Source organism: Clarias gariepinus, chromosome 27 (genome assembly GCF_024256425.1).
Source record: "Clarias gariepinus isolate MV-2021 ecotype Netherlands chromosome 27, CGAR_prim_01v2, whole genome shotgun sequence".
NCBI lineage: Eukaryota > Metazoa > Chordata > Actinopteri > Siluriformes > Clariidae > Clarias > Clarias gariepinus.
The window spans coordinates 17,845,746-17,873,394 of NC_071126.1; the positions used below are offsets into that span (position 1 = coordinate 17,845,746).

Here is a 27,649-nt window from a genome sequence, read left to right on the forward strand (position 1 = left end):
TGGCTAAAAGGTTTGAGAATGACACAAATATTAATTTTCATAGAGTTTACTGCTTCAGTGTTTTAAGATCTTTTGGTCAGATGTTAGTGTGAAGTATAATTACAAGTATTTTTATAGGTGTGTTAATGTAAGTGCTTTTACCCTCATATATTTTAAGAAAGGCAGCAAAGAAGACAGTTCTCTCCAGGAAAAAAAAACAGGGACAGACAGATATTTTGCAGAAGTTACAGGGATTGAACTGCTGTGGACATTTCATTTTAAAAAAGTTATTTTCTCTGTTGAATCCCCCTTTTGATTGTTTGGGGCTTGTCCAGAGAAGAAAAGGTGAGCGCTACCATCAGTCCTGTGTCATGCCAACAGTAACGCATCCTGAGATCTTGAATGTGTGAGGTTACCTTTTTCAGCCATGGGTGTGGGCTTATTCTCAATTTTGCCTAAGAACACAGCCATGAATAAAGAACAGTAAAAAAGCATCCTCAGAGAGTAACTTGATCCCAACCATCCAGGAACAGTTTGGTTTGGAACGATGCATCTTCCAGCATGATGATGCACCTTGAGTATTATAAGGCAAAAGTGATAACTACAGTAAGTGTCTCAGGAAACAAAATATCGAATACTGTATTTTGGGTCCATGGCCAGGAAAAGTACTCAGACCTTAATCCCATTAAGAAGATCCTTCCTCAAGAAGTGGGTGGACAAACAAAAACCCACAAATTCAGAAGCATTGATTATATAAGAATTATGCGCCATCACTCAGGAAGTTGATTAATTTGAAATATCTTCAAATATACTGTAGATGCAATATAAAATGTTTATTATTTAATATGTACCAAAATCAACTTTCTACAAAATCTAGTCATTTGGTTGGTGGAAGTTACAGCTTGTATAGTTCACAAGACAAAAAAAAGTTGCAGCACAGTAGCAGTAGAGATTAGGTCTGATGTTGATCAGATTCATTTCCACCTGTGTGTTGGTTTAAACCAGCGAATATCCTCTAATCAATCATACACTATTGTGATTCATTTAATTTGATTGATTTATTTGATTTGATTTAATTTGATTAGATATTTTTTTATTTTATCTCATCTGACTGACGTACATGACGTCAGGTTTTAATCATTCATGTTTTAAATCTTTAAATTGGTTTATTTATTTGACAGGTAAAGACGTTACAAGAGGGTCAGTACGAGGATCAGTCCAAGCAGGAGGATCTCTGTAGCAGCGCTCTCGATTTCAGCTCTGCTTCTTAAACAACTCCGAGACGGAGCCAGTCTAAGCTCAGGAATCTTCGTCATGTTCATCACGTGTTTCTACGAGATAAAGAAGATTGTACGAGTTATTATTATACGTCGCAGCAAACAAAAAGATCCCTTTTTTCTGGTTTATGGCTCTCTCTCTCTTTTTTGTTTACAGATTTTGCCTGAATAAAAACTGTAACCATGATACCATAACCATGGCCGAGTGGATCACAACAGCACACACAGTAACTCACCTCTACATTTCCAACAAATGTGTTCTGTTGAATCCTCTTCAGCGTGTGCTGGTACTCCAGGACTGAGCTCTTATTCCACACCTTTGTCGCCATCATGTTGATCCAGTTACTGAATAATGAAGAGTTTCAGGTAAACCGTGATGTGATGATCATAAGCAGGGAGACTCTGTCAGAGGAGTTAGTTGTGTTACCTAGAATTAGTGGCTCCCATCTCGGTCATGAGCATCTCTTTGTTGGGGAAGCTGCTACAGAAGCTGACGTTTACAGCGGGGTAGTAGTAGAGAAAAGCCAGGCACATCTCATTATTAGTTCCCAGACCACCCTGTTAACAGAATGCAGCATGAAGCATGATTACACAACAGCACTGAGTGTTTCTAAAACTTAAACTCAAATTTTGCAAAAGTTGTGCTTTTTTTTCTTATTAAGTCTGGTGATTAATAAACAAATGTAATTTATAGCAAATTATAGCGACTATAGATTTAAAATATTTCAATTTGTGGTTACTATAACACTATAATATAGAATTTTATGCTTATAGCTTCTATAAATAGCTACTATAGATATAATGTTTTTTTATATCTATTATACTGTAGGTAGTTTTTACAGATAGAATGTTTACAGCTATTATAAATAGCTACTATATATATTTATGTAAAATTTTCATGTTCTTAACTACTATGCATAAAATATTTGCTTATAGCTTCTAGAAATATTTGAATATAATAAATGTTCCAAGTTTGTTTATAGCAACTATAGATCAAATATTTTTGTTCATAGCTATGTATAGCAATGTTTGCTTATAGAGACTATACATCAAATGTTTTGGTTTATACTGTAGCTCCTATAGATATATAGATGTTTGCTCATAGCTACTGTAGATAAAATAATTGTTATCATATTATTATCATGTTATTTTCATATGCAAAATGTTTTTTATAGCCATCAAAGGTAGTTCTAATAAATATTAGAAAGAATATTTATGTTTATAGCTATGAGAGATAGCTACTATAAAAAATATTAAAGTTTTTAGCTAGTATAGATAGCTACTATTTGTATATATATATACAGTATAAATACAAAATACAGTATATAGCTACCATATATACAGTATGTAAGAATGGAAATGGTTATAAAATGGTTATAGACACAATTTGTACATTCATAACTACAAAGTCATACTATGGATAGAATGTTAGAGTTTATAGCTACTATAGATGTAAAATATTTGTTTTTATAGTATATAGTTTTGGCGGAATTCCACCAAAATTAATTGTAGCTAGTAATAAACAAAAAAAGTTGTTGTTTTTTTAAAGTTGTTTATTGATAAATTTAATTGTAATTGTCAGCATGTTGTGCGGGTTCTGATTATCAAACTTATTTGGTTATCTGTCTGACAACAGTAACTTTGCTACGTCTTATTTCACATCACACAATCATGTTGCTAGTTATTTTTCTATAATAGCATGTCCCAAGTTTTTAATTTCTGACCTACACAATGTATTATTTTACATAGATTGTTCTAAATGTTTTAAACTGAGATGTTCATTGTTACTGAACGTGACTAACCCAGGTGAGTCCTGTTCGGTTGTTTGTGTCATATGTGCATTCCACCAGGAGCTTGTCTCCCTGCAGGAGGAGAAAAGATTTTTGTATTTAGATTTTTCATCATTATTTCAAATGTTGCACACAAATGAACATGCAGGACAGTTTCGAGCATTTTCCCACATTTGAGGTCGGAAAAAAATGTAAAGAACTTGATACCTACCAACTTAACTGTTTTGGTTTTTCCCAGGTTTGTCACTTGCTGGAATTCGAAATTATAGTGTTCATTCATCGTGAGAAAATCAATCTGTTCTCCAGCTCTAAAGAACACACAAAGATGTGAACACACAGTACTCGATGTCTACCTGCAGGTTTCTCCTTGTTAGAGGAAAAATACAAACTCTCTGTCCTTTAAATTTCTTTTCTTTCTACTCCTTGAATGAAGATATTAACCTGTTTCAGCTGGAACAACGTGCTAACGTTCTCATGTTTCCAGATCTTTTCAGTTCAGTCAATAAAACCTGTTGTCTGCTTTAGCTCATAAGATTTACAGTATATGAGGTTTTCATATACAGTGGAACCTCAGATTGCGAGTAACGCAGTTTGCTATTGTTCCGCAAGACGAGCAAAGATTTTTAATAAATTTTGACTTGAAAAACGAACAAGTCTTGGTTTACGAGTACTGAGTATCATGTATTACACATGCGCTTCTTGTTTTGACGCCGAGCGTCATGTGATCACAACTGAGCCAAGGTTTTTTTTCTCTCTTGTGCTGCGGAATTGTGGGTAATCGTCTTCCCTGCTGGGTCTTAGTGCGCGTCTCTCACTGGTATAATCAACATCTGTACATGCGTGTACTGTGTGACCATGTGTGTGTGTAAAATATATTTTATTTTGTGTCTGTATGCGTGTGTGTACAGCGCATGTGTACTGTTTATTATAACACACCTGTGTGCGCATTTAAAGCAAAAGAAAGTCTCATTAGAGAGGTTAAAGATCCATTTTCTCCCTCTCTTTATTTAATTTTAAAATGTGCACCTTTTTTGGCCAAGAAGTGTAGCTACTGGTTTATTTAGGGTTTTTAGGGTCTCTTTTACCTGAAGTGTCCGACTCGCACCTTCCTTCCTGCCAGGTGTGTGTGCAGGATAGCTGCGAAAACCTGTAGGTCATTTGGTGATTCGGAGAGGGCCTGAAGAATTAAAAAGAACACGTTTATCCACAGAACTTGTGGATTGTGGTGAAGTAATATTTTATTCGGCATGCTATACTGTATAGCTTCTTTAAAGTTCCATAACATTTAATTTAACTACATGGGGCGTTCGAGTCAAACTGGGACTTTTAAGAATAACAACACACAGTTATGAGAGCATCATTCCCAGATGTACAACCTTCTTTAAAACGTTTGTACCATTTAAATGTTTTACTGCGACCTAAAGTCTCATCACCGTACGATGCTAAAAGTCTTCTGTAAATGTCGAGCCCTTTTACATCTTCATTCACCAAAAATTCCCAGTTTGACTTGAACGTCCCTCATATAAATGGATACAAAGTATGAATCTGACCATGATATTAAATAAAAAAAAAAAAAGATGAATCTGATTTTGTACCTGGGAAAATGAGTTGGTGTCACACAGGCCGTAAGTGAGGAAGTCTGTAGCGTTAGGAGGGATCGCGTACCCCAACCCCACTGTGACCATGAGGCCCGTCTGCAGCAGACCAGCATCGAACTGCCTCAGCTGAGCCGTGTAGTAAAAGCGTAAGCCTGAGTTATCAACACGACCTACACACACACACACACAAACACACACACACACACACACACACACACACACATGCACAGCCCAAAGGAGGAACATTCCGATGTACAGCCAGCTATAATCAGATGATGTTACTAAGCTTCTACATATATTTTACGTATAAAACAGTTCCTGAGTAAAGTCTCCTTATACAATGTGTAAACATTTCTAAAGAAATACATTTATTTTCTGAATCCAATTTGCCATTTGTTATAGGATTCAGTATCTGATGTGTTTTCCCTCGTGTCCATTCCACCATTTGTTGCTGGTGTCAGCCCAGTACTGATACTGGGAACTACATCAGTGCCATCGCTAATGTTACAGTATGATATACATTATTTATACTGTAATATTAAGAATCCTTACAGTTGTAATATTTGCCGTTCTTCTGAAGTATTAATGATAACTCAGATGTCATGAGTACTGTGTAAAAGTCTAGACCCCACCCCCTTCATTTCTTCATATTCAATTAAGTAAATGGGAACAGATGTTTTACTGTTATAGGCTGTAACACGCCTAATGATAAAATGAAAAAAAATAATAATAATTTAAACACTTAACAGCCTCAGCAGCGACCTCATTTCCCCTCTCGTCTGTTCCAACCACTCAGCATTCAGCATCAGCAGTATATTAATCACCGTCTGATCATCTGTCATCATCTGCACTCGTTTCTCACTGGGTCAGGCCCTTAAGTTACAATATATGTTATTTTTATGTTGTAGGATCCCTAGGTCACTGTGTGGCCTGACGAACCTGAAATTGCTCACGACAGGCAAAAAAAAGTCACAAATGAGTGAAGATCTCCAGAACGCCTGGAGAACTATTCCTCAGGACTACATTAAAATTATAAGAACGTCTGGAGATTTGGAAGCGAAATATGAAGAAATAACGGTGGGTCAGGACTTTTGCATAGTTACTGTAAATACAAAATACAGTTTGATTTAATAGAGATCATGTCAGAAGTGAATGTTATTCATATGCTTCAAGGTTTTTTTTTTTTCACTGCTTCTGCACTCAACCCTTAAACATAAAGTTTTTTTTAGCATTATCACTAAAACATGATAAAAGGTTTTATTAAGGCTTCAAATCCTCATAACTCATAAAAGCGCCCGGGACGTCCTATACTGTACATGTATGACATTTGACTTGTGTGACCACATAGTGTGACAGGAAGACAGCCGTTTCCTCTTTCAGGTGCATTTAATCGAAACCTGCATTCATTAGGGATGTGTTTCTGTCAAAACAACAATAAGTGAGTAGTTTTGACAGATAGTCGTAGTAGTAGGACAGCAGTAGGATATGCGAAGATTTTCACTGAGCCGTAATGTATATGTGACGAATAAAGGCTGGACTTCATACAGTACCTGCAGTCTTCTCCTGGTTGTTGTAGTGCACTTCAAGTCTGTAGAGGATCCCGTTTCCATCTCCGCCCACGGGAAGTCCAGCCACCTCAGGGAATTCAAAAACCTGAAAATGTTAAAAACAATAATAAGAAATCTCCGTAGTCTTCGTATCTGCAGCCAATCAGAGGACCTGTCCCTGTCTCAGAGGTTAGGATGAATTTCAATATCTTGTTGTTGAATAGAATAGAATCAATGACAGACATCACTCACTCCTCCTCCGACACCCCAAACTGCGACAGCATGGAAACAATCCGGGCTCTCTTGGCTGTAACATGACCCCTCGAAGGGCTTGATCACCGACGGTGGACAGCGATACAGCAACAAGTGATGCACAAGGTCATGGTTCTGGATCACCGGCTCTATCTGTTGGCAGCAACATGGAAAAGAGGAATATGTTATGATATATTTAGGCATTATGTAATCAGACTCAACAGGCACGACTTATTCAAACCAATTAGATCTGCGAGATCGGCTTTACAGTATTAACGCGAGGCTACGGCACATTAATACACACTGATACTTACACGGTAGATGTGGTGTTTAATGACAAATGATGGAAAGCTCATGATCTTGCAGTGGTAGTAAGTGTTTATGGGAAGTACTGTAAACTGTTAAGAAAAAATAAATAAATAAATAAATAGATTTAATGAGAACAACATTAATAATACATTTTAAATTGCACTTTATATTAAATGAATCAAATTAAAGCCTAGTTTATTGCATACTCTACATGTCATTAAATTTAAATAACTCAGTTATAACAAAAACTTTTGTTGACCTTTTTAGTTTTCCATGTTTTGTTTTGATTTTGTTTCTTGTCTAGGTTTAAATCTCTTATTCCAACCTGTACAGGATATACTGTATGATCTGTAACAATTTACTTGCATACAGTAAGTGTAGGGGACACTTTTTCACATTTTATTTACCTTACAGTCACCCTAGAGGGCACTTTTTCACATTTGATTTACCTTACAGTCACCCTAGAGGGCACTTTTTCACATTTTATTAACCTTACAGTCACCCTAGAGGGCCCTTTTTTACATTTTATTTACCTTACAGTCACCCTAGAGGGCACTTTTTCACATTTGATTTACCATACAGTCACCCTAGAGGGCACTTTTTACTTACCGTCACTTTAGAGGGCACATTTTATTTACCTTACAGTCACCCTAGAGGGCACTTTTTCACATTTGATTTACCTTACAGTCACCCTAGAGGGCACTTTTTCACATTTTATTTACCTTACAGTCACCCTAGAGGGCACTTTTTCACATTTGATTTACCATACAGTCACCCTAGAGGGCACTTTTTACTTACCGTCACTTTAGAGGGCACATTTTATTTACCTTACAGTCACCCTAGAGGGCACTTTTTCACATTTTATTTACCTTACAGTCACCCTAGAGTACACTTTCTTACATTTTATTTGCCCTAAAGTCACCCTAGAGGGCACTTTTTTACATTTTATTTACCATACAGTCACCCTAGAGGGCACTTTTTCACATTTTATTTACCATACAGTCACCCTAGAGGGCACTTTTTACTTACCGTCACTTCAGAGGGCACATTTTATTTACCTTACAGTCTCCCTAGAGGGCACTTTGTCGCATTTTTTAAGTTTATTGGTGCACTACAGGGCACATCATTATGCTTTATGAACCGCATCGAGTGCATTATTTTATTTACCTTACAGTCACCCTGTTAGAGGGCACTTTCTCACATGCAATTTATCTTATGGGCACTCACGAGGGCACTTCCTCACATTTTATTCATCTAATAGGTCCTACAGAGCATATTATTGACCATTTGATTGGCCATAGGGGCATGGTATTTACTGTACCGTACAGACACTCCAGCGGGCATTTTGTCTCATTTTATTTACCTTGCAGGCATCCTAGAGAGCATTTTCTCATGTTATTTATGTTACGTGCAATAATGATGACAATTTTCCCTATTTATTTATCTACCAGGCATCCTACAGGGTGTATTAACACATTTGATCAACCATAGGGGCATGTTACTTACTTTACAGACACCCTAAAGGGCACCTTTTCCTGTTAATTACATTAAGTGCACTCATTAGGGCACTTTCTCACATTTTATTTACCCAACAGGCATCCTGCAGGGTATTTTCACAGCTTTTCAAGGCATCATAGAAATACATTAAATGTACATAAATTAGAAAAATGAGACAGAAGAATAACTCAACCGTACGTTGGTCATGGTCATATCAAAATATTTGCTGTCAGGAACTCTGGTTCGAGGCATGTAGTTCAGAAGGTTCACTTCTTTCGTGCCGCGCAGGGTTTTGTGATAGTCGATGTTATCAGTGTTACCGTATGCATAGATCAGCTTCACTGGCATTTCCTGCGGAGAAAAATGAGAGACGAAAGTGAGATATTTCTCTCTTTCACAACTGCAGAAAAACATTTCTTTTCACACTAGCATTGTTCCACATCTGGATAAAGGATCTTCTTTTATTTCCAAAACAAATCACTGTCTGACCCTTTAAAAACAAAATGGCAACTGAGAATATATAGTAGTTATATTTATCTGTAAAAAAAAATAAAAAAAAAAGATAGATAGAATCAATGAAACTTAAACTTGTAATGAAAAACACACAGAAAGGAAACTGGAAAGTACTGGAAAGAGAAAGAAAGCTAAAGTATAGAAACGGACTCGGCTACTCGAGACCAGAGTATGACCTGGAGACATGGGACATTCTGTAAATCACCAGAAGGATGAAACCTGCAGGAACTCAACCATTAATGACGAAGTGACGGCGAGGTGATTACACTGTACTGTATGTGTGAATGTTCTGTCGTTTACTCACAGTGATGGAATAGTCGTTTTCATCACAGGCTTTAATGGCTCGCTGGAACTTCATCACAGTTTGTCCGTTCGCCTCGGTCAGGGAGATGACCTTAGAGTCCTGCTTCTCATCCAGAGCTGGCATGAAGTTTCCGGCCCCATTCCTGTCCTTAATGAGACACAGACTTATCAGCAAACAGATCTCATTTTTTTATTTATCTTTTTTGATTTCTTTTTGCTTCCCCCTTGCTTTCTGTTTCTTTAGCTCTGGAAGTGTTTCGGTACCATTAGTACAGTACTATAAGTCGTTTTATCTTCGTATGTACGGTGGGCTGTGCTTAGTGCTATCTTGCCTCCCATCATGAGCATCTTAATTTTTGTGCTTTCAGGAGAGACATACACCCAGCACTGCTTGACTGGTCCCACCATCATGGGAGGGATTCTCATCAATGCGTCAAGATTCTGCTCTGTTCTTGTAGCTACAGTCTGTAGGTGGTGAACCGAACTCCCTCTAGAGGTCTAAATAGTTGTGTCCCTGGCAATCTTTAAACATCTAAAGACCTACAGTATCGTTTCTGAGTTAATGTCCTGTCAAACAACAAGCACCATTAAATAACCAAATCCAACCCAAAAATGTACCAAAATACTAAAAGCTGTTGTTTTTGCTACATCTGGTACGTCTGGTGTTATCTTATGCAGACAGATGTTGTGCAAACAGATGTTACTGTGTATGTAATTGTTTCAGGGAGATTTAATCTAACTTTCAAAAACAACATTGTCGTGTTAGTGAATGATATCAGAACCTAATTACAACTACATGACAACAACTCACAATACTATGGTTCTGGCTGGGATGAGACGGTTGGGAATGGATTTACACTGGTTATATTGGAGCCTCCTTCCAAAAATAGTAAATAAATATCTCCTTGAAGAAAAGCTTCACCATGTCAACAATTGCATCCATTTTGAAACCGTTTATTTGGAGCAACCAAAATGCAAGAACCTGAGAGTGAGGCGTTACTGTAGAAAAGGTTAAGGTTAGGAGAATGCCAACGCATTAAAATAAACATGTGATTTGCTTTACAGCCAGAACTACTTTTAAAGCTCACTCACTCGTAGTCTATATCACTGTAACCTGTATACAGGTTTACGTGGGGTCTGGAGCCTATCCAAGGAGACTTACGTAGGGCATGAGGCGGGGTACACCCTGGACAGGGTGCCAGTCCATCGCAGGGTACACACACCATCATTCACACACTACGGCCAATTTGGGAACGCCAGTTAGTCTAATCTGCATGTCTTTGGACTGTTGGAGGAAACTGGAGTACCCGGAGGAAACCCACAAGCAGACCCCGAGGCGGGAATCCTACCCGAACTCTGGAAGTGCAAGTCAACAGTGCTAACCACTAAGCCAAAACTAAGCAGTTTTGTGAAGTAACACAAAATTTAGCAGTTCTTTATTGTTGTTGGTGTTATTGTTTTTCATTTGGACATTTAGGTTCCCATGAACTTTGAGCGAGTGCAACATCTAATCCTTGAAAATTGACAAACGCTGTACAGTACATTCTCGCCAACTCGTGGAGGAGACGCATCTGTCTGTGGGAACTAAACTCACAGTCATTCACCAACACCACTTGCACATTACAGGGAGTTATTGCCACGTCCCCTTTACACTCCTGACCTCACGCCAAACCATTTTTTATGTGTTTGGGTCATTAAAGCAGCTCCTGAGGGCTGGTTTGAGACATAATAAATGGCTGAGAAAACTTTTTATCTTGTTCAAGCACTAGTGAACCACTGGGATAAGTGCATTAGTGTAGCAGGGGATTATATAGAGAAATAAAGACTCTATATAAAGGTTTAACTATGGGTTTAACCTCATACTTTAACTACGGGATCTTTTAAATGACTGTTTGGATTTTTTTTCGTACTTTTTGATACTTAGACTGGGGGAAAAAAAAAGAATTACCGTGAAATACATCCCGTCAGGGCCGACTCCTCCGATGAAGATATCCGACCCGGCCATTCCTCCGCTGGGACTCAACCCCAAGCCGACCCAACCTGTAGTTTTCGCCGTCACCTCGAATGTGATGGTGTCCTTTACCAGGTCGAATCCCCACCTGAGCAGGACGTTACCGGTTGAGTCCAGATACTCTGAGAAAGGTAGAGTTGGATCGACATCAGCTTTTGATGTTCGGCCCAAGAACAAGACCAGAGGCATGAGAAGAGCTGACAGAGCCATCATGGCACCCAAACGTCAAGAATAATCTCTTTAGCTCAACCACTGGCAAAGAGCTCAGAGCTCTGAAATGTTTGGCTTTTATAACCTGCGCCGTTGTACTTAACCTTCAGTCACCTCTCCTCCCTCTCTCTCCTTTCCAATGTGTGCTAGTTCATGTTTCCAGTTCTTTAGTGAAATGCTGAGAATACCAACATATACCATGAGTAATGTGAGAGGAATGTTTTGTTAATGAAAGAAAGGGCTGTATTCTGAATTGCACAGCACACACACAACTACTCCCACCCATCTAAACGTTTTCTTCACTGTATAGCAAAAAAGGATGTAACGCTCCGGGATCACTGAGCACCCAAACATGTCTAATGACAAAAAATGATCATTATGATTTATACATATTCTCTCACACATTCCATAATCATTTTCATCATTTTCTTTTGATTTTGTTAAGCTGCTTTGCGACAAAAGCGCCATACAAGTAAAATGTATTGGTTTTTTTTCATCTCTAAAAAAAAAAACTCATATACCGATATGAACCTACTGTTTCTGTAAATACACTCACCTAAAGGATTATTAGGAACACCTGTTCAATTTCTCATTAATGCAATTATCTAATCAACCAATCACATGGCAGTTGCTTCAATGCATTTAGGGGTGTGGTCCTGGTCAAGACAATCTCCTGAACTCCAGACTGAATGTCAAAATGGGAAAGAAAGGTGATTTAAGCAATTTTGAGCGTGGCATGGTTGTTGGTGCCAGACGGGCCGGTCTGAGTATTTCACAATCTGCTCAGTTACTGGGATTTTCACGCACAATCATTTCTAGGGTTTACAAAGAATGGTGTGAAAAGGGAAAAACATCCAGTATGCGGCAGTCCTGTGGGCGAAAATGCCTTGTTGATGATGGAGGTCAGAGGAGAATAGACCGACTGATTCAAGCTGATAGAAGAGCAACTTTGACTGAAATAACCACTCGTTACAACCGAGGTTGGCAGCAAAGCATTTGTGAAGCCACAACACGCACAACCTTGAGGCGGATGGGCTACAACAGCAGGAGACCTCACCGGGTACCACTCATCTCCACTACAAATAGGAAAAAGAGGCTACAATTTGTGCGACATCACCAAAATTGCACAGTTGAAGACTGGAAAAATGTTGCCTGGTCTGATGAGTCTCGATTTCTGTTGAGACATTCAAATGGTAGAGTCAGAATTTGGCTTAAACAGAATGAGAACATGGAGCCATCATGCCTTGTTACCACTGTGCAGGCTGGTGGTGGTGGTGTAATGGTGTGGGGGATGTTTTCTTGGCACACTTTAGGCCCCTTAGTGCCAATTGGGCATCGTTTAAATGCCACAGGCTACCTGAGCATTGTTTCTGACCATGTCCATCCCTTTATGACCACCATGTACCCATCCTCTGATGGCTACTTCCAGCAGGATAATGCACCATGTCACAAAGCTCGAATCATTTCAAATTGGTTTCTTGAACATGACAATGAGTTCACTGTACTAAAATGGCCCCCACAGTCACCAGATCTCAACCCAATAGAGCATCTTTGGGATGTGGTGGAACAGGAGCTTCGTGCCCTGGATGTGCATCCTACAAATCTCCATCAACTGCAAGATGCTATCCTATCAATATGGACCAACATTTATAAAGAATGCTTTCAGCACCTTGTTGAATCAATGGCAGGTAGAATGAAGGCAGTTCTGAAGGTGAAAGGGGGCGAACACCGTATTAGTATGGTGTTCCTAATAATCCTTTAGGTGAGTGTATAATCACCATAAATTAGTTTGTTTTAAAGCTTTATTAGAGAAAATAAGCCAAACGTAAAGTTTTAAAATCATTTAGCTTTATTCCACTTAAAGTACATACAAATTTAAAATATGTTGACAAATAAAACATAATGCGTAGTCTTTAAAGTTCAGAGCATTTTAGCCATTATTTGTTTATATATAGAGAGAGCCTTGGGTGCACATGATCCTGTCACCAGTTTCCTATATGTGCTGGTCAGAGAATGGGCAGTCAGTTAGTTAGTGTGCACAATTTGGTCTAATGATGTAGTCATTTTGTAGTTAGTATAGTTAACTAGTTAGTTGGGTAGTTTGTATTTGTTTCTTTATTGGTTGGAGTAACCAGTTAGTCACAAGTTACTTACTTAGTGCAGTATTTTGTGCCTGAGGATAAATAAAGTTAAAAGTACTGTCACCTTGTACCTCCAGGGTGCGGGTTCGATTCCCGTCTCTGTGTGCATGGAGTTTGTCCATGTGTTCGATACGTTTCCTCCCACACTCCAAAGACCTGCTGATTGGTGTTCCCAAATTGCCCATAGTATGTGTGTGTGCCCTGTAATAGATTGGCACCCTGTCCAGGGTGTGCCCCGCCTTGTGCCATTGTCTTCTGGGATGGGCTCCAGGCCCCCTGCGACCCTGAATACAAAACAAAGCGTTATAGACGATGAGTGAGTGAGTCAATAGAATGTAGACCAGGAAATGTGTTTTCTTTCTAAAAGGTATTGTGTACAGAGAATACATCATATATTTTTTCTTTTGGAGTTTTTGATGACATACGTTACACATGACAAAAATGTGATGATTAGACCTCCTTGCTGTCCTGAGTGGGAAGATTTAATCAGAAAAGTGTCATAACATTATAAAAGCACTAGAGGGCGCCACAAAACCCAACATGAGAAATAGAACCTCCTTCACCAGGACTTTTTAACACTGACAGAAAATAAATCAGTGACATAAGAAAATGAGGGTTCTATTAAATCCATTCACAGGCCATGATAAAGTATAAATTATTGTTATTTTGTTAGGTATTGTTATTTATTTTTTACATTTTTTAACATAAAATATGTTCAGGTCAGAGTGTTAATTTGATGTGTATAGGTTTTTTAATGTATTGTGTCAATTATGGATTTATAATTATCAGTTATCCTTAGTTATTTCGTTAGTCAATGACTTAGTTAGTCAGTCTGTTAGTTAATCTGATAGTTAATTGGTTATTTATTTATTTTATTAGTGTATTCTTTTGTGCACTAATGATTTAGTTATATATTGTTTAGTGTAGTTAACTAATTAGTTGGTTATTTAGTTTGTGTTTTGTTAAGTAAGAAGTTTCTGTACATTTATTTCTGTATGTGCTGGTCAGGGTAGCCAGGAAGGTTAGTTAGTTGGTTAGTTAGTTAGTTAGCTATGTATTTATGTAACACTAATAATTTAATCCTTCAGTAGTTTGCATAGTTGACTAGTTAGTTAGTTATTTAGTCTGTGTTTTGTTAAGTAAGAAGAGTACAATATGTGCTGTTCAGAGAAAGCCAGTAAGGTTAGTTAGTTAGTATTCAGTTGGTTGGTTATTTAGTTAGATAGTTAGTAAGTGCATTATTTTGTGCACTTATTATTTACTCATTCAATAGTTATCATAGTTGACTAGTTAGTTAGTTAGTTTGATTTTTGTTAACTAATTTGTTTCTGTACAGTAGGTGCGTGTTGGAGTAACCAGTTAGTTAATTAGTGGGTTATTTAATCAGATAGTTATTTGGTTATTTTATTATGTAATAATTTAATTATTCAATGCATTAGTCTATTATTTTGTGCACTAATGATTTAGTGAGAAGCCAGTAAGGTTAGTTAGTTAATATTTAGTTGGTTAGTTATTTAGTTAGATAGTTAGTTAGTGCATTATTTTGTGCACTTATTATTTACTCATTCAATAGTTATCATAGTTGACTAGTAAGTGGTTAGTTTGATTTTTGTTAACTAATTTGTTTCTGTACAGTAGGTGCTGGTTGGAGTAACCAGTTAGTTAATTAGTGAGTTATTTAATCAGATAGTTATTTGTTTATTTTAATATTTTAATATTTCAATTATTAAATGCATTAGTGCATTATTTTGTGCACGAATAATTTAGTCATTTAGTAGTTAGTGTAGTTGACTAGTTAGTTGGTTGTTTAGTTTGTGTTTTGTTAAGTAAGAAGAGTACAATATGTGCTGTTCAGAGTAACCAGTAAGGTTAGTTAGTTGGTTAGTTAGTGCATTATTTTGTGTACTAATTATTTAATCATTTAGTAGTTATCCTATTTAACTAGTTAGTTGGTTATTTTGATTTTTGGTAACTAATTTGTTTCTGTACAGTAGGTGCTAGTTGGTGTAACCAGTTAGTTGGTTATTGAGTTGTTTAATCAGATAGTTATTTACTTATTTTATTATGTAATAATTTAATTATTCAATGCATTAGTCTATTATTTTGTGCACTAATGATTTAGTCATTCAGTAGTTAGTGTAGTTGACTAGTTAGTTGTTTATTCAGTTTGTGTTTTGTTAAGTAAGGAGTTGAGGGTACGTGCTGGTCAGAGTAGTCAGTCAGTCAGTCAGTGCGTGTACAGTGCGGGTCAGAGTCCGCGGTGCGGGGCAGCTTCGGTTTCCGGTTTTGTTTCAGCTCCGGAGGAGGAGCAGTGTGTGTGTGTGTGTGAGAGGAGTGGGTGAAGTCGACGTGCTGAGCTGCGGTTCTCAATCCGGACCTTATTTCAGTATTTTCCCGGCGTGTGTTAGTCGCTGCGGTGTGCGTGCGCGCGCGCGGGCTGTACAGATGTGTTAGAGTTGCCCCTGTGCTGCGCGAGCGTGGTATTCTGGGGCAGTTAGGCGAAGGCAGTAATGTCTGGATGAACAAACTCTCCTACAGCAGGACACAACTTCTCTCATGAGCGCTTCACTGCCAGCGTAATGGCGACACAGGTGAGCTCTCACTTCACTTACTTTATTTTAGTATTAATGTTAGTATTAGTATCATTTTTAAACTCGTCTTGTTTTCATTTCAGTTTGATCTAAATAAACACACAGCGCCGCGCGCGCCCGCATTCCGCTCGGGCGTGTTTCATTAGTTTTACACTTTTGTTTTTTTGTCTTTTTGTTGTTGTTGTTTTTTTACACCCTAACACCGCGCTCAGTGTGCTAGTAACATAACCAGTTAAATCATTGACGCTGATGAGGTAGAAATGATGTAGATATTTGAAATATTTCCCTGTAAACACGTAGTGGGGGAAAATGTGTCATTAGAGAGTCTTGTGACATTTCACTTCTCTTCCAGTGCGGGTCATGGGGTCGCGCAAAGCATGCTGGGACATGTAGTTCGTTTGATTAGCAAAGCGTTGTGGTGCTTGCTGTGGTGTTGGGGTTTAGCACCAGTCTTTAAAACGAACAGAGTATCACTACTGATTGTTTTTAATCACTTTTAGATAATCTTGGCATACCAGTTTTGCTTTTCGGTGAGGTTGTACAAGTAGTTCAGGTAGTTAGCTAACTAGCTAAGTGGCTAATCTGTAGTTTAGTAGCAACAAGCTAAGTTTATAAGCAATACCAATTTTAAAGTCATATATATTCTTAATGTTTGGGCTGTATAACGTCTAATATTTACTTATTCATCTTCTATGCTCAATGCTGAAGTGCTTTAGTTAGCCACTGATACTCAAAAGTCATTCTCAGTCTTTGACCTAGTTTTCATGTTTTTGTATTATTTTAAAGATCCCTTTCAGCACAAAGCTATACAAAGTCAGGTCTGCGTAATCCTAAGTGCTTGACAGATAACTTCACATGGGTGTGAAATGTTCACGTTAACCCGAAAGACCAAGACGTCATACTGAGCCAAGGAAGACATTTCACTTCCCTGTGCTTTAATGCCAAAGACATGACATCATACTGGGTTTTTTTGTTATATCTTTGCAACCCTTTCTAATTATAATCTCATGTGTATACAGGAAATGGTCATATAACACCATTTATTATACTTAATGCTCTCGATCAATGCTTCATTAATTTTATTTTATTTGGTAAATATAAATACACATTTATATTTTTATCAGATAAAACGAAACACATTTGCTAAATACAGTTTCATGCCCTTTTATGTCTGTAGTGTTTGTAACTTTTTCAAATTCAAATTTTTCACTGATCTTAACTGTCATTCAGATGAAACTTGGCCAGTTTAGATTTCACGCAAAAAGACATAAAAAAGGTTTTTCTTCTGAAATGCAAAATTGTTAAGATATTGCAACATGAATTTGACATGGTTACAGACACTACAGATTTTTTTTAAACTTTACAAAAAACAATTTAGGCAAAAAAATGTTTACTGGTATGCCTCTAGAAGCTTACACCAATTTTAGTATGAGTAATTTGCATTTGAAATAATTATTGTTTAAAGTGAGACAATATTACGCTAAGAAATGGCCATGTTTTGGGGCTCATATAAAATCATCTCTCCAAAACGGCTGAAGTTAGCAACTTAAAATTTTTAGGGAAGCGAGATTGGTCACTTCCATGGTGCATAAAGTTCAGAAGTAGCTCCATTGGCACACACATTTTCACAACAGTCTCTGTCGCAAAAACTTTACAGAATCTTTAAAGAATAAAAAAAAAAATAGTGGAGATGAGTTTGAAAAGTGTTAGAAAATATATGTCTGAGGCAGTGTCAAAAAGTTTCGAGATCCTCGCGCCACAGGTCCGGTCACTTTTGCCGCATGTCCTTTATCAGGCACCTTAAAACCTGGCAGTAGAATTCACTGTTAGCAGTCAGGCCCCTGAGGACGAGTTCTCATTGCACAATGCTGCGAATGTCGAGCATGAATTGCAGACCTGCCTTGCCTTTTCGGTCGTGGAGGTAATGAGCCCTTCCACTGTGAAGACTGTTGCTTCGTCTCAAGGTCGTACCCATACACCCAAGTGTTATCACCGGTAATGATCCTTGATATGGAGAACGGGTCATCCACGACACGCTGGTGGAGTTCTTGGCAGACTTCGATGCTCCTGGGTCAGCAGCCAGAATCGCCTGGACTGTTCCGTATGACACACTGACGGCGGCAGCCGTGTTGTGGATTGTTCTCCGACCATCATCATGCACAAGTTGCTGAATGGTTTCGATATTGTTTTGGGCTGAGTTTGTTGAAGGTGTTACCCACAGGTGTTAAATATACTTGCGATGGTAGCCAGCGGAACGAGCCAGCGGTACCTGCCTGCACAAAAGTGCTCTACTACATACAACAAACACATATAACATTTAATACAATATTTTGATATACTTGTAATAATTTCACAAAATTTTGAGATTCAACCTCCTGACCCTCCCCTACCTACAGTACCCATCTACCCATAAGTGAAGAGTAAGACATTCCTTGGTGTACAAAGACGGGACTGTTTGTCAGAGCATGTAGCCCTTAATAACCAGGGCATTTTTTTTTTTTTTGCATTATATTGTTTTAATAAATACATACAGTATAGGGGTCAGGATTGTGCAATATAGGTTGATAACACCTAGGCAATGTGATGAACTAAATTTTTTATTTCATTTTAACCAACTATACCGTTTTTGTGTGTGTGTGATGTCATTTCCGTATTCTTGTAGCAGTGAAATGTATGTGTTTAAAAGTGGTGATAATTTTGGTTCTATGTGACATACTGTATCAGGAAACCCAAGTGCACAGTTTAATGTCTAAACACATTAGCAGGATGTCTGTATAAGCAGTTAAAAAATATATATATATTAAATAAAAAAAAAACAGATTGAGATTTGAGGTTTAATCTCCCTGATTTATTTTTTATTTTTTAAAAAGAAGAGCCTGTTCACTGTGTGAAACTCCCTATAGAGCATGTGCGACTGTCAGTATGGACTTCCTATTCTTTTCACGCTGCATTTACTGCCTCCGAGAACAGCGCTCTCGCGGTGGCAGAATAAACAGGTGCAGGAACGGGAGCACGAGAGGTAACTGACTTGTTACTAGTTAATCGTTGGCAAATATACCTGGGTGGCCACATCCCCCCAAACAGTCCTGACCTCGCTTCAAACATTTCCACATGTTTGGGCTTTTGAAGGAGTTCCTGGGAGGCCAGTGTTTCAGACGGGAATCAGACAGACAAGGCCGGTCACAGCTCCAGCGCACTGAGAGAATCTTTCTACTTTGTAGAACACTCCTTAAAAACACTACTTTACACACACACTCTGTCTCTCGCTCTAACTCTTCTACACACACACACACACACACACACACACACACACACACACACACACACAGACTCTCTTGTTGCTGAGTAGGCCTCCTACATAGAGGGGGCCTTCACATTGCTCCCACAGCGTACACTGCCGTGTGTGTGTGTCTGAATAAAGATTCTTTTGTAGTTAGAAATTTGATTTGTTTAAAAATCGTGAATCTTAAGCTGAATAATCGTTACAGATTATTCGCGTTCTGTTTACACTCGCTAAAGCAGTGCAGGAAGCAGGAAGTAACTGAAATTACAAATTAACTGATTACCACATTCACTAATTCCCAATGTTTCACTATGCGTTTATCTCACCTCAGATATTTATTAATAAAACCTGTATATGAAAATAGTCAATGACTGGGTTAATTTATTGTCCTGAACCAGCATGACGTGAGGTGCTGTCTTCCTCTTAACTGTTTGCGAGAACCTGTAATGTTGTCCATGTCAGTACAAAACCCTGACACTGGAGACTCCTTCCATAAATCCTACATGAGCACTTCCTTTCAGGAAACATCAGCATGTCAGCAATTATTATTCTTTTGTGTGCTCATGTTGTTCTCCATCTGCTCACACAGGCGCAAGTTTTATACGACTTCTTAGCCGAGCCGGGCAACAATGAGCTGTCTGTGAGAGAGGGCGAGACCATCACGATCACCAACCAGGTAACTCCTGACTGCATGACATCATATATGTGTGTGTGTGTGTGTGTGTGTGTGTATGCACTTTTAAGTGTGAACATTTAAACACTCGTCTGCGTATGTGTGTGCTCGTTCACGCCTGCAAGTGTTTGTGCATTAATGTGTTTGTGCATGTCCATGCTTGCGCTTTGTATGTTTGTCTCTGTGTGTGTGGGTGAGAGATTTAGTACGTCTCATTATAAACCACTGCAGCACTGTCTGAGACTCCAGGGTCAATACTGTCACTCTCAGTGCTTTATATGTAACCCTGACAGCTGTATATGTGACTTGAGTGTCATTACTGTCATGTGCAATGCTATATGTATATAAACCCGACAGCTGTATACAGTGGTGTGAAAAACTATTTGCCCCCTTCCTGATTTCTTATTCTTTTGCGTGTTTGTCACACAAAATGTTTCTGATCATCAAACACATTTAACTATTAGTCAAAGATAACACAAGTAAACACAAAATGCAGTTTTTAAATGATGGTTTTTATTATTTAGGGAGAAAAAACTCCAAACCTACATGGCCCTGTGTGAAAAAGTGATTGCCCCCCTTGTTAAAAAATAACTTAACTGTGGTTTATCACACCTGAGTTCAATTTCTGTAGTCACCCCCAGGCCTGATTACTGCCACACCTGTTTCAATCAAGAAATCACTTAAATAGGAGCTACCTGACACAGAGAAGTAGACCAAAAGCACCTCAAAAGCTAGACATCATGCCAAGATCCAAAGAAATTCAGGAACAAATGAGAACAAAAGTAATTGAGATCTATCAGTCTGGTAAAGGTTATAAAGCCATTTCTAAAGATTTGGGACTCCAGCGAATCACAGTGAGAGCCATTATCCACAAATGGCAAAAACATGGAACAGTGGTGAACCTTCCCAAAATTACCCCAAGAGCGCAGAGACAACTCATCCGAGAGGCCACAAAAGACCCCAGGACAACATCTAAAGAACTGCAGGCCTCACTTGCCTTAATTAAGGTCAGTGTTCACGACTCCACCATAAGAAAGAGACTGGGCAAAAACGGCCTGCATGGCAGATTTCCAAGGCGCAAACCACTTTTAAGCAAAAAGAACATTAAGGCTCGTCTCAATTTTGCTAAAAAAACATCTCAATGATTGCCAAGACTTTGGGGAAAATACCTTGTGGACCGACGAGACAAAAGTTGAACTTTTTGGAAGGTGCGTGTCCCATTACATCTGGCGTAAAAGTAACACAGCATTTCAGAAAAAGAACATCATACCAACAGTATAATATGGTGGTGGTAGAGTGATGGTCTGGGGTTGTTTTGCTGCTTCAGGACCTGGAAGGCTTGCTGTGATAGATGGAACCATGAATTCTACTGTCTACCAAAAAATCCTGAAGGAGAATGTCCGGCCATCTGTTCGTCAACTCAAGCTGAAGCGATCTTGGGTGCTGCAGCAGGACAATGACCCAAAACACACCAGCAAATCCACCTCTGAATGGCTGAAGAAAATCAAAATGAAGACTTAAAAAGGCGGTTCATACTAGAAAACCCTCAAATAAAGCTGAATTAGAACAATTCTGCAAAGATGAGTGGGCCAAAATTCCTCCAGAGTGCTGTAAAAGACCCGTTGCAAGTTATCGCAAACGTTTAATTGCAGTTATTGCTGCTAAGGGTGGCCCAACCAGTTATTAGGTTCAGGGGGCAATTACTTTTTCACACAGGGCCATGTAGGTTTGGATTTTTTTTCTCCCTAAATAATAAAAACCATCATTTAAAAACTGCATTTTGTGTTTACTTGTGTTATCTTTGACTAATAGTTAAATGTGTTTGGTGATCAGAAACATTTTGTGTGACAAACATGCAAAAGAATAAGAAATCAGGAAGGGGGCAAATAGTTTTTCACACCACTGTATATACCTCCAGTGTCATTAATGTCACTCTCAGTGCTTTATATAAAAACCTGACAGCTGTATATGTGACTCCAGCGTCATTACGGTCACATTACTGTCTCTCTCAGTGTCTTATATTATATATAAACAACTGCTAAACAGCTGTATAAGTGACTCTAGTGTCCTTGATGTTACTCACATGACTTTATATATAAACCTGTCAGATGTATATATGCCTCCAGTGCCATTACTGCAACTCTCAGTGTTTTATATATAAACTTAACATTAATGATACTGGAGTCATGAATACAGTCGTCAGAGTTATACAGCACTGTATATGACTCCGGTGTCATTACTGTAACTCTTTAGGGCTTTATTAACCATGACGGTCCTGTATATAACTGCGCTATTAATGTCATTATCAGTTCTTTACATACACACCCGACAGCTATGTGTGTGTGGTGTGTGTGTGTCATTGTAGTAACTCAGGACATTTCCTTGTTTTTCTCAGAACATAGGCGGCGGATGGATTGAAGCGCGGAATAGCAGGGGCGAGGTCGGCCTGGTGCCTGAGGACTATGTGGAGGTACAGCTGACTGAAAACACACCCTGGGGAATTCACACGCAGTCACAAAGAATGGCATTATACACACACACACACACACACACACACACACACACGCACATACACATCATGTTCATTAATATTCATCCTGTGTGTATGTGTGTGAGAGAAGTTTCCTGTGGAGGAAGGAAACCAGCACAGCGGTTGAATAAGTGACAGGAATGTAACAGGAAACGCTTTCTCTCCTCGCGGTCCACACGTGACATATTTACTGCCCTGCGTGACCTCTGGTGCCATTTACTGTTGTGCCTTACTGTGTGAGTTTACTGTGTATACAGGAGTGTGCGTGTGTGTGTGGACTGTTGTCGAGTATATGCACACAGGTGGGTGTGTGTGTGTGTGTGTGTGTGTGCGCGTCTACGATCACCTCTGCAACACATTAATGATGATGTTAATTATGTCTGAAACACTTCGCGTTAAAATCCACATTCAAATTTGAGCAGATTTCATTCCGTCACTCTTAGCTTGTATGGTATCGATGCAAAAAAAAAAAAAAGTGTTTTCTAACTGAAAAAGTGAATTTTCAGATACATGCAGGATCAAATAAATAGCATTTTTCATAATAAGTGAATACAGTACAGTATGCATACATATTAATATGTTTATTGGATAAAAAGAAACACATTTGTAAATACAATTTCATGCACTTTTATGTTTTAGAATCCGGAACTTGTTTTGAATTCAAATTTTTCAACGATCTTAACTGTCATTCAGATGAAACTTGGCCAGTTTAGATTTCAAAATTCTAATTCTAATTATATTTGTCACATACACAGTCATACACAGTACGATATGCAGTGAAATGCTTACACGGCTGCCAGTGACCTTAAAAAATCAAAGCTTATACATAAGAAATGAATATGAATAAAAAGAAATGCGATAGAAAATAACTATGAATTTAACTAGTAAAATATACTGTACAAATAAGGACATAATAACAATATAGCAAAATATAAAAGAAAAATTTAAATTTGTAAAAATTTAGAAATGACTGGGGTGTGCAAATATGCATAAAAAGTGACTTATTAAAGTGTCTTGTGTAAATATTATTCTAAAAGGCTAAATTGGGAAGTTACTGCAACATGGTTACGGACACTACAGTCACCTTTACAGTCACCTCACTCAGTGTGGTGTCCAGTTTATGAGCAGGATTCCTCATGCTCCCAGAAACACACTTCCATAATCCTGAGTCCTGGAATATAAAACCCATTCCATCAGGAGAAAAAGAAAAAAAAAGTACATAGATGTGATAACCTGGTCATTCAGTACGCTCAGGTCGTCAACTGACTTCATGTTTTTGCCACATAACGTTGTTGAGTCTAAACCTGAAGCAAGTACAGATCTTAAAGCTGCCACCAGAGGCTTGTACAGTGGGCGCAGTGCATGATGGGTTTCATCACACAAGGCCTCAATAATGTTGGTTAGCTGTCAAATGCTAATGAATGCATGAGGCTGTTAAACTGACCTTAACGAGCCCACCGATCCGTTCACCTGCAAAACGAGCGCATTCAAAGAGCGCTGTGTGTTCGTGCACAATGCTGGCGAGCCCAGACGCTAAGAGTTCCAGTTCTAAGTCCTTCCACTCTTAACACACCACGTCTTCACGGAGCTTTGTATACAGGATCACGGACATGCTGGATACGGGTTCGAGCCCGTCACTTCCAGTTTAGGGGGTTTTATTGTTAGATTATTGAGACTACAGCTCTGTCCCAAAGTGATCGAATGTAGTGAGTGAGAATTCTTCAGACGAATGATGACATCATAGCCTTTGTCAGCTCGAACCAATTTTTTTTTTTTTTTACGGTAATGGATACTAAATTGATACTGACACTTGAAAACCAAAATACGTATGAACGCTTTGTCTTGTACAGAAAATATAAAAATCTCGCAGGGCAGCATTTCTATCCTGATGATGGATAGTAGAGAGTATGATAATGTGACGCGCCTACTAGAGATGCACCAATTACGAAAATGAATTATCCATTAGCCATGAATACAGCCGTAGAAGCTGGAAAGGTTGGCGTTAAACAAGGAAAGAAAAGACAGTTACTTTACTGTGCATTGAACCATCTATACTTACGAAAGTATCAGTTACACACATGGACACGCAAGAATTTGTCAATACTGAAACCTGAAATGAGCCAAAGATGTTGAGTAAAAAAAAATTTTTCAAAAAAATAATATTTAACGCTTCTTATCTCCGGATCCATGCTTATTTTTTTGTAAATATACACACACATTCTCATTTTTATCAGATAAAAAGAAACACATTTGCTAAATTCAGTTTCATGTCCTTTTATGTTTTAGAATCCGGAACTTTTTCGAATTTAAATCTTTCAACGATCTTAACTGTCATTTGGATAAAACCTGGCCGGTTTAGATTTCACATGAAAAGACAAAAACCTGAAAAAATTGAATTTGACACTACTGATTTTTTTTGGGAAAAATCCTTAATTTTGAACAAAATTCTTTCATTTAAACAACAATTTTTACAGGTTATATGCTTCTTGAAGCTTACACCAATTTTAATCCCAATGCTCATAAAGAAATATGAATAATTTGCATTTTAAATGATTATTGTTTGAAGCGAGACAGTATAACTCTATATATAATGACCGTTTTTGGGGCCACATATAAAATTATCTCTCCAAAGCGGCTGAGGTTAGCAAACTTGATGTTTTTCCCTTCTTGTTTTATCGATGTTTTATAAACTTCAGAAGTAGCTTCTTTGGCCACACACATTTTCTGTATAATAAAATCAGCACTAATAATATGTTTTGCACAGAATGGATTAAATCTTAGCCTGATCAGCAGATCTCCAGTCGTTACTGATTAAGATAGAAATGCGCACTATTGCGTTATGTGCTGTACATCATTACGTCCAGTATGTCTAGCTCTGATCAGATCTCGGGGGAATATTGTTCCGCTCCTTTCTCACTGAACCCTGGAAGGTAAATAAGACACCAGGTGTTGTAATGTGTGCTGTCGGATTAACAGGTAATGAACAGGCGATGCCACTTCGATGATGCCATCAAGGATGTAAAGCTTAAGCCTGTGTGTGTGCTATATTTTATTACTTCCTGTTTACAAACCCACAAATAGACACGAATCTTCCTGTGATCACTGACATGCTGTATACTGCACCAGCTTACTCTCTAAGAGTTGTTTTTTTTCTTTTTCTTTCAAGTATTCATTGTTGTCAAAAACAGCAAATCCCGGTAACAGACATGGAGCTGGTGTTTCCTCAGGGCAGCGTAGAGGCACTGAAAGTGTCACACATGAACAGCTTTCACATTGCATGACAAATTCAATGTTAGTGTATGTGACGTTTGTTTTGGCCAGGTGGTGTATGAATTTGTTCCTAGTGAGGGGCTTTAGTTAAAGTCAAACTACTGTACGTATGCATTTGGTTTATTATTTAAAATGCAGATTATTCATATTTTTTTCAGTGTTGATACTACTTGCTGTAAGCCTTTAAAAGCCTGTAAAAATTGTTGTTTAAATTTAAGCATTACATGCAAACCTACGGATTTTTCTTCTTCGAAAGATCTGTAGGTTTGTATTGCAAAACACATTTTCCCATAGGAATTAATGTAGATGCAGATAATCTGTTCCAGACACCCAAAAATGTTACTATTATTACCAAAACTTTAATCATCTTTTTGCATCTACTGTAAAATCAATCAAAACATTTAGAAAAGACATAAATTAAGTAAAATATGAAATAAACACACATCAAACCTCACTTAAGCTTAATTTATGATTTCTTTTGGTACCAGCTGCCTTAAAACCCAAACTGAAAGCGGCTTTGTTTTTTCTTGCTACCGCCATTGATAACATGGGATAACTTGGGACCCGCGGTGCTGTGTCTTCACTAAATCTTGCACAAAATGCAAGTTACTTGCAAAAAAATAAGTTAACTTGCTTACACTGGCTTTCCACTGACGCAAAAAAAGTTTTGAACGGCTCCCAGACGTAGGCTGTTCGGTTCGGCTCAGTTTGTTTGCTAAATGGCAAAATTGCTTTGCATGCCGAGGCAAATTTCTTGCAAAATTTCAGTTCTTGAGATAAAAAATCCTTATGCCAGAGCGCTCATGTGCCAAGTTAAAACTGTAATTGTTCTGGGTTTTTATAAGATGTTGTTGCTTCTGAACGATCAGAGCTAATCTCTGAGTTATAACTATTTACACAGAGGACATTATTATGAAGTGAAGAACCGTGAGTGTGTGTAGAAGTGGAGCAGATGCTGGTCTGGTAAACAGTTAAGTCTCAGTGTAAACTCACTCTGGGGTGTATCAAGGCTGTTTGTGATCTACGCTATTTACGGAAGTTTGGCTCCTGCTTTCTTTCTATCCAGCTCCAGCTTGGGTTTTCTGATGCATCATGAAGAACAAAAGTTATTATTTAAAACGAGTACATTTATTAAAAACGTGTAAGTCATCATCGTTAAAACGTGTAAATTGTACTTTTCCTGGGATATGGGAAAGACGTCGCAAAAATGCAGAACTAAAAATGTGCATATTATTATTATCATTATTATTATTATTATTATTGGTCCCAGAAACAATAATAAAAATGTGGAATTATGAAACTGCGCTATTACATTTACATTTTTACATAATTTTACATTTTGTAATTTTTTTATATAGTTGGTTAAAATTTAATAAAATAATTCTGTTTATCATATTGCCTTGGTTGTGCTGCAAAAAAAGAATATTTCACTCTGTTAGAAAGAATAATAAGGCAAAAAGTCGTTTTTAGGGTTTTTATTATACTTTTTTTCTTATTATATTTACTTTTATGAAGATGCCTAGAAAATTACCCCAATTATTCAGGCATTATTAATTATTTATTTTTTGAGTAATACTGTATATTGCAGAAAAAAAGTGATTTTGCCATGTTATTTTTTTTCCCAATATAGTGCAGCACTAATACACACACACACACACACACACACACTCTGACGCAGGGCCAAACATCTGGATGACTACACGTTGGAGACTTCTCAGAAGTTACATCCTGCTCTGTTTTCTTCATGCCGTTCTTTCATGATGTTGTTTTTCTCTGAGACCTGACTCAGGACACACTCCTTGTTATTCCGCAGTGCTTCATTCTGATCGGTGAGAGCGTGTTGATTAATTTCCTGTCTCTGACAGTATTGCAGCT

At 38.0% G+C, this 27,649-nt stretch overlaps 2 protein-coding genes across 3 annotated transcripts in view; one reads left to right on the forward strand and one right to left on the reverse strand.

The window, feature by feature from the left end:
• Positions 1-797: 797 nt before the first annotated feature.
• Positions 798-11,289, reverse strand: moxd1l (monooxygenase, DBH-like 1, like). Its single transcript, XM_053489361.1, has 13 exons — positions 11,014-11,289; positions 9,067-9,213; positions 8,448-8,600; positions 6,758-6,841; positions 6,444-6,596; positions 6,195-6,297; positions 4,642-4,814; positions 4,132-4,223; positions 3,258-3,354; positions 3,059-3,118; positions 1,684-1,814; positions 1,493-1,601; positions 798-1,310 (listed from the first exon to the last, which is right to left on the reverse strand). The coding sequence occupies exons 1-13, from the start codon at positions 11,287-11,289 to the stop codon at positions 1,170-1,172; spliced, it is 1,719 nt and encodes a 572-aa protein (XP_053345336.1). The 3' UTR covers positions 798-1,169.
• Positions 11,290-15,744: 4,455 nt separating this feature from the next.
• The window catches only part of snx9b (sorting nexin 9b), a 40,740-nt gene continuing 28,835 nt past the window's right edge, over positions 15,745-27,649 (forward strand). For both annotated transcript variants that reach the window (XM_053488713.1, XM_053488714.1), the window contains exons 1-3: positions 15,745-16,018; positions 19,891-19,977; positions 22,370-22,444. In XM_053488713.1, the coding sequence (XP_053344688.1) occupies positions 16,007-16,018; positions 19,891-19,977; positions 22,370-22,444 (174 nt within the window). In that variant the 5' untranslated portion in view covers positions 15,745-16,006. The remainder of the gene's footprint in view (positions 16,019-19,890; positions 19,978-22,369; positions 22,445-27,649) is intronic.